The sequence below is a fragment of the Onychostruthus taczanowskii genome, unplaced genomic scaffold, assembly GCF_017590055.1.
Source record: "Onychostruthus taczanowskii isolate IOZ18803 unplaced genomic scaffold, ASM1759005v1 scaffold13, whole genome shotgun sequence".
Classification (NCBI taxonomy): domain Eukaryota; kingdom Metazoa; phylum Chordata; class Aves; order Passeriformes; family Passeridae; genus Onychostruthus; species Onychostruthus taczanowskii.
In genome coordinates this window covers 4,634,106-4,641,792 of record NW_024498462.1, presented here as the reverse complement: position 1 = coordinate 4,641,792, position 7,687 = coordinate 4,634,106, and the positions used below count along the sequence as shown (strand labels likewise).

Here is a 7,687-nt window from a genome sequence, read left to right as displayed (position 1 = left end):
ACTTGTATTCAAGGCATTTGTATTGTGACCCACTGGGGTGGATCAAAAAGGGTCTGTCACACAGGCACTTTGTGAACAGCAGATTTGGCCTTTAAAGTGAACCAAATTTCTTTTATTATCTAGTTATACTGTACAAAAATTTAAGTATAAAAATAGTATTATGTACATCAACCTATTTTGCAAAACTAATTAAGAAATGGGCTGAAGCATTTATTAAAGAGCTTTCCAGTCAACTACCAGTAATGCTGTGTGTCCACACAGCTCAGAACCACAGCAGCCTTGTCCAGAAACAGTGTTAGCCAGCCTGCTTCGTGTGCACCAAGAACAGTAATCATGGCCAGTACAGTGCAGTGTTTCAAGGAACTGATTTTGCACATTAGAAGTAAAAAGAAGTTACATTAATGTCATCAGAATGCTGAAACATCTGTTAACATCTTAACAGATGTTAAGACCTGAGTCAAGGAAATCTTGTGTGTCTGAGTTCCACCTAAGTTTAAAAAAAAAATTCCTGGAAAATTTTACCCCATTGCTGCCTGACATGGAAAACATTCTGTTAACAGTGATCTCCTTGGCTTAAAGCTCCCAAGGCTGCCAGTGTTCTAGAGTTGTCTGTTTCAGCAATTCTGGTTTTCAGTTTAATGGAACTGGCATTTGGGTACCGAGTTCAGACACAAATGACTGTTCTACACAGCAGGAGCTGGAGATCTAAATCCTTTGCAAGGCTTGTTCCAATAGGCATGCACAGCATCACACTCCTCATGACACACAGATACAGCTGCTTTCAAAACTTAGGAGTGATGCTGCCTTCTATACAGCACATCAGTTCTGATTTCTTCCTCTGTTTGAGATGATTGAAATCTCTTTCCAGGCTAGTCCTACCCACTAAGCAACAAACTCACGCTGCTTCTCTTCTGGTCTCCTATCCCAGTGTAACAATCTATCTTCCAGAGGTGAAAGCATCAAGAGGGGATAAGTGGTGCAAAGCACACCAGCAATGACACTGAGAGCCAGCAGTTGAGCCATGAGTGCCCTCTTGGAAGAAGAAAAAGGAACTGAACCGTACACACCTGGGTCACTAGACAATCCTCCCTGGGCCTCATTTCTAAGGTTACACAAACTCAGTTTTTCATAAAGGCAAAGGTAATACTTTGAGAAAAGCTCAAGGACCATGGGGCTCAGGCAAATGCAGACCCACACCTTGCTGATACAGGCAGACCCTGGTTTCAGTCTCATGAACTGCAGGAAAACATATCTGGCTCAGGGATTTCAAGGTTTTTGGCACTTAAGTCTTTCATAGGATCTAATATTCATAAATCCTTTGGTGACTGTTCCTAGGCTATAAACATTAGTTATATGCAACATTTATCTTTAAGATTTCTGGGCTAAAATTTTCATCTTCAGTTCCTACAGCTCTAAGTATGTTTATCAAAATAGTGAGTAAAAAAAAAAAAAAAAAATTAGTTAATATTTATTTTGGATCTTCAAGCATAATTGTATTCATTGCTCTTTCCTCAGTTTTCTGACTTCCAAATATTTTTCTTTGATAGGTGTGTCCCATGAAAGTGTTAGCTTCATTCCAGACTAAAAGAGCATTAATGGTATTCGTCTAGCACTACTTTAGCCAAAAACTGTGCCAGTCTGTGAGGGTCACACCCTTGCTAATACCAATACTGCCACGTTGTAGCAGTGGACCCTCAGACTCCTCTCTTCCCAAAATATCCCGGGTAAATCTCAAATTAGGATCTATACAGAAGTCTCCTTAATCAGGCAGTTCTTAGTGACTCTGTGCCAAATTCCTCACTCACATCCTGCCATCCAGGTTAAGCAGCTTACTGAAAATATCTAATATTGACAGACAAGTTGTGTAGACCTGCAGGATGATGACATTAAACACACTCAGAAACAGCAAAGGAACAGTCAGTACTACCTGCTGCTCTTTGGGGGCTATTTCTTACTGAAGGTGTTTCCTGATGATATAATTCAAATCAATTATTGGTCCAAAGGCTTGACTGACAGCAATAATTTAAAATAATTTATCTGACATTCCTAAGCATTCTTTTACTCCTGCCCTTCACAGGAAAAGATTAATAGTTCATGTCACTGCTATAGCTGTATTAGTTCTTCTAAAGCCACTTCCTGCATGTAAGTGTTCTTGTCACGTTGTTCTTACTGCTACACCTTTCCAGCTTCCACATCTCTGCAGCAGCACTATTGTGATTGAAGAGGGGACTCTATTAGGTGGTCATATTTCTTTTAATCTCTCCTTCATCTCACTTCCCACATTTATCTGCTGGTATTCCTTGCCTAACTTGCTACAGTAAGATAGGAGCTTATGCTGGTGAAGTTGTCACTAACTTCTACAGATAGTACAGTCTTCCTAGAACAGCACAGGTTTTATATTTGTTCCAAAAGTAGAAACTGCTCAAGTTATGTTTAAGCTTTTGTATAAAAGAAAGGAACAATTCACCACATTCTTGACTAATGACTCCTCTCATTCTTCTAACCACCAGTGAGAAAGAGATGGTAGTAAAAAGGCAAAATAAGAAGCAAAACAGGCTGCTGGGAGTAAAGAGATAAGGAAAATAACATGTATTTGGAGCTCCTTACCATAGTGTGGTGGTTTATATGAGCCTTCTGGCAAATGTTTGTTCTCGTTTTGGTGTTTATCTGAAGTTTATTAGGAAGGATGGGGCACCATTCTCAGCTTCCCACTGATGCTCTTGGCAAAGCACAAGTCCAGCCAGGTACTGATCCACAGTGTGTAGCTCTAAAACCCTGCAGAGCTATGCAGGATGCATAAACATTTTTCAGAATTAGCTTTAGACGTTCAAACAGGCCGTGCTGCATGGCCCATTTACCTTCCCATAGGGAGCAGGGATAATTAATATGGAAACCAGAAACTAAGCCAACATTCAAGCCACCATCTCCTAAGGAAGGAGATTTACAAAGCTACAGAGCAGGGTTTTTTGCTGTACAAAGATCAAGAATGAACACAGAACTCTTAGCTTCAGCTGCTCTCCAAACAAATTTTCAGCCATGCCTGTGCAATGTATAAGAAACATCCACTCAGTCAGGTTCCTCCTTCAATCAAGGTCAGCATGGCCAGAGTTTACTGTACAGGCAAGTTATCCCTCCGTTCTTAATGAGTCCCCTCAGTGAAATTTAACCTGCATTTTGTGTTCTAAGATAAAGTCCTTGGTGAAGGTATTTGTTTGGTTGTAAGTTTCTGTCTTGCTAATCAAAATAAAGTGCATTACCTTAATCCCTACAAGTCAAATTGTAGAAACTGCCAGCTCGCATTTGGCCCTCTCCTGGAGGCTGAAGAGCAAACAGGTTGCACTTCCATACTGTGTAACTGATGGCAGGGTTTCATCTCCTTGTTCACACCCCAAACATACAAGCTATTTAGAAAATACTGGTTTTCTTAAATGTCAGTTAAATAAAGTTTTATAATACCAAAGACTGTTGTTTAGGAAAGTTCTTTATTTCACAGAATTTCATTTTTGTTCAAGTGGAAATCTATCCACTGGTGTCAAAAATTATCTTAACATCAGGAAAGGAGGTCACTTTTCAGGCTCTACCTTGTCAGCTCTGCCTTGTAATAACTTAATATCTGGATTTGCTATGAGTAAATAAAGGTTAAATCAGGCTTCTGTTATAAAATAAGATGATAAACTGCAAGTGTCAGTGCTGCATATGGGAGTCAAAGAGAAAGAAGAAGAAACCTTCAGAAGGAACAAGAAGAAAAAATAAAGTAGAAGTACATCCCAGAGGAGTATCCAGAGCCATCCATTATAAAACAGTGTATTTGCAGAGGTAACCCTGAAACTGTGCCTGCATTCTGCAAGCAGTCCAGTGCACTTCATCAAATACATGTATTTAAAGACTCAGAAAAACAAGACAACCAGTAACAACAGAAAAGCTTTAAGCACTGGGATTTCACTTAATACACCAAGAGTAGCAAAAATGGATACAATTATCGAAGTAACAAGCAAACTGCATTCTACAAAGAGAAATACAGTGTAGCTTAAAGTCATCTGGAGAAAGACAATCAGTACCCACAAAACACAGACAAAACCCCACACACAAATCACAAAAGCCAAGAGAAAAAACAAAGACTCTAGAAGAAAACAAAAACTGGCTTTAAATGGTTACAACATTTTTGGTCCTGTTTCGTGAAATAAATAATTCTAAACCGGGATCTGAAGTAGAAGGAATACCACATTTACACCCATCACACTGTAAACTGAAAGAAAACTGCAAGATATTGAAAAATACTTTAAAATCAGTGAACGATTTAATTAACAGGAAGTACAAAGAGTTGTTTTGGCACTGCACTTGAAGGACAGCTTCAATAAAAACATTTCATTACCATGCTGATACCATACATGACATCCCAGATGAACTATCAAAATATGAAGTTTGCAATCCTAAACAGAAGTGCAACAGGAGAGAGGCTCAGGTGGGAAGCCCCCTCTAGCCTTCCACCATTCTTTTAAGGATGGCTCCCAGGCCACCCTTTGCCACTTTCAGAGGGGTCAGCTCTTCTTTATTCTCAATGTGAATACTTGCACCATGAGACACCAGCAGCTTTGCCTCCTCCACTCTCTCTTCATCGCAGGCTAAATGACTGCAGTGAGAAGAAGAAACCCAGAGCCACTGTTAAACTGTCCAAGCTTTTAAAGAGCAATAATTACACCATGTCAAAATGACAGTGTGAATGTTGGGGGGAGATACATCTGAGAACAACAAATCCACAAGCAGCCAACTACCTAGACAGATTCCAAAGCTTGCTGTCCAGTCCCTCTGCTGTCATTAAGCAACTCAAGAACACTCCTCCTGCTGCTCTCCTTGCAATGTTAAGACAGTTCTTTGGGTTAGGATTTGGCTCTGCAGTCAGCAAAGCTAAAGAGAACATAATCCATGGTGAGAATGGAAAATGGCAATCTCTATTAAACTGAAGGTGAGAAATCAATTGTCTGATGCTAAAAAATAATGAATTACTGCAAATGCAGCAAATGCTTTTTTCCATTTGGCACAGTCTCCTAGGAAGAACTGTGTGCATTCCAGGGCCATACTGGGGTTTATGTACAGCTAAAACTTCCTGCTTGATCTTATTCACAGCAAAATCTGGATTCCACTGCAATTTTGACACCAACTTCAAAATAGCTGTAACCCTAAAAGATTCAAATAGATCTCTAAATTAACAACAAACACTGGGCTGACTGTACTCCAATTGCAACTTATTTTTTTAGAGAGGTGAAGAAAAGCTTCTGAAATGAGTTCTTGCTTGGCAGGACAGAGTAGACCATCCTGCAAGACCAGTTTCTTCTGACTCTGATGTCATTAGCTCACTTTCTACACTGCAGCAGAAACTAACGTATTCCAGATTAATACAGAATGTGTTCTACCCTCTTTAAGTGGATGCAGTAACACAAGTTAAAGTATGCATGTACAAACCACTATGGCAAAATACTAAGTATGACATTCTAAAATAGTTTTTAATTGCACAGGGATGTGAAGCAAGAGATTATTTTGAAGCAAGGAAAAATTAAAGAAAGAAAAAGACACCAAAATAATGGAGTTTCTTTTCACAGAGATTATGCTATATTAAGCAAAATAAAAATTAAAAATTACTTACAGAGGAGTATTCCCTTCAGAGTCCCGTATATCCAAAGTTGCATTGTGCTGCACAAGGATCTGTACCATTTTTAGGTTTCCTTTAGCTGCTGCTCTGTGTAACGGGGTGGATTCAAAATGATCTGTTGCATCCGGATCTGCTCCATTCTCCAAAAGCATGATTGCAATCTGAGCATGTTGAAAGAAAAAGGAGCGGGGGAGGAGGAGGATGTGGGTTTAATATACCTAAATCCTGCTTCCAAGAACACCACCAGCTCCAGTAGCTTAAGTAAACATACCTCCTGCTTATTTTTGGAGGCTGCATAATGCAGGGGCGTGCAGCCATTCTGATTGACAGCATTTACATGAGCACCCTTAGCAATGAGGGCTTTCACAATTTCATCACGGCCTGCTGAAGCAGCAATGTGCAGGGGAGTCCAACCAGCCTAAAGAGGCAAGAAGAAATCCACATTATTCAAACCATGAGTTTCAGGCAGAAAAACATGATAATGTATAACCCAGACAAACCTGAACTACTCACACGGCTCATATTCTTACCAGTGTAAAGCTAAAATACTACTGATTTTCACTAGATGCAAGGCTCATGTCTTCTTACATGCCTGCATTCAGTACCTGGAAAAGGCTGCCAGTTAAATGAGAGAGATCACTTCTGCTATGCATGGTATCTTTGCAGAACACTTTTTCCCTGCAGAATTCATACTACTTTTTAAGAACAAACAGCAGTAGTAGAAAAGGATGTTAACAACTTTTTATATATACTACTATATCCTGCTCTCTAAACTGATGAGACATTTCCTTCTTTGTGGATGCTTTGTAATGGATACAAATATTTTAGCTCTTCCTCTAGAAAAGGAGCAGGCCATCTCCTTTATAACTGTGAAATCACTGAACCTGCACCTGCTTTATTAATGCCTTCCCCAGTGTGAGAGATCTTCAGGCTGCCTCATGATTTGGCACAACACATTTGAGAGATCACACGGAGATAAAGGTAGAACCCCAAGAACCACCCAAACACCCTTGTTTTGTAACTTCCTTCATAAGTACAGCTCTCCTAAAATTCCGGGACAATAAGCAGGTCTCAACTCTCCTCCTCACGCCTATGTCCAAATGTGAAATACTTCACGCTGCCTTCCCAGCGCACACAGAGCAGCCTGGAGCTGCCCAAGTGCCCGATACCGCACAGCGGCCCACGGGCCGAGGGCGGGAAGGGAGCGGCGCAGCGGCTGCCCCGGCCCCTCAGAGCCGAAACCACGGCAGCACCGGCGCACCCGGAGCTCCCTCAGCCGCACCGGGCTAGGGCCGCGGCACTCACATCGTCCTTATCGTTCACAGGCACGCCGAGCCCGAGGAGCAGATCCGCCACGTCCGTGTGTCCCGCCGAACAGGCCCAGTGCAGCGCGGTGCGGTGATCCTGCGGGAGGGAAGCGGTGAGCGGGGCGAGGACGGGCAGCGGCCGGCAGGAGCCGCCCGGGGCCGCAGCCGGCTGACCTGGTCGGCGCGCGTGGCCTGGGCCCTGTCGCGGAGCAGCAGCGCCCGCAGCTCCTCGAGGCGCCCCGCGAACGCCAGGTTACACACGGCCACGTCCGACACCGCGCCCTCCATGCTGCCCCCGCGCCACCCCGCCCGCGGGGCGGGCACAAGCCCACGAGCCGCCAATCAGAAGGACGCCGACCCCAATCCAGCCAATCGCGCCCTCCCGCCCGCTCCTCTCCCCTCTCAGGCCGCGGGGGCTGCTGGGGTTTGTAGTCCGGCGGGCGTGGGGGCGGTGCGCTCCCTGACGGCGGAGGGACTGCAGCTCCCAGGGCGCCCCGCGGCGCGGCCGTGTTGTGCCTCCGTGTCGGGGCGAAGGGGAGGAGGATGGTGACAGCGGGAGGATGGAGGCCGGTGAGGGGCGCGGGGCGCGGGCACGGCTGGCGGCGCGGCTCTGAGGGGTCAGACCGGGGCTCCGGGGATCCAGTGGGGCTCCCGGCGGCGGGAGAGGCCCGCGGGCTGAGGAGCGGGGGACCGGCGCGGGCGGCGCGGTGCGACCCGCCCTGAGGGGTCGCCT

At 44.2% G+C, this 7,687-nt stretch overlaps 2 protein-coding genes across 5 annotated transcripts in view; one reads left to right on the top strand and one right to left on the bottom strand.

Annotated features, from left to right (window-relative positions):
- PSMD10 (proteasome 26S subunit, non-ATPase 10) overlaps positions 1–7,266 on the bottom strand; it is a 28,183-nt gene extending 20,917 nt beyond the window's left edge. The window contains exons 1-6 of one of the 3 annotated variants that reach the window (XR_005952061.1): positions 7,129–7,266; positions 6,953–7,051; positions 5,919–6,065; positions 5,642–5,808; positions 4,773–4,905; positions 4,492–4,630 (exon numbers count right to left, since the gene is read on the bottom strand). Coding sequence is in view for 2 of the 3 variants with exons in the window: in XM_041396456.1 (XP_041252390.1) it covers positions 4,477–4,630; positions 5,642–5,808; positions 5,919–6,065; positions 6,953–7,051; positions 7,129–7,242 (681 nt within the window). In the remaining variant the exon portion in view is untranslated. Of the gene's footprint in view, positions 1–3,463; positions 4,631–4,772; positions 4,906–5,641; positions 5,809–5,918; positions 6,066–6,952; positions 7,052–7,128 lie in introns of those variants that run through there. The other 2 variants (XM_041396456.1, XM_041396455.1) reach the window with 2 other exon arrangements.
- Positions 7,267–7,398: 132 nt separating this feature from the next.
- Positions 7,399–7,687, top strand: part of ATG4A (autophagy related 4A cysteine peptidase) — an 11,326-nt gene continuing 11,037 nt past the window's right edge. Inside the window, exon 1 of one of the 2 annotated variants that reach the window (XM_041396452.1) lies at positions 7,399–7,524. In XM_041396452.1, the coding sequence (XP_041252386.1) occupies positions 7,515–7,524 (10 nt within the window). In that variant the 5' untranslated portion in view covers positions 7,399–7,514. Of the gene's footprint in view, positions 7,525–7,551; positions 7,572–7,687 lie in introns of those variants that run through there. The other variant, XM_041396453.1, reaches the window with a different exon arrangement.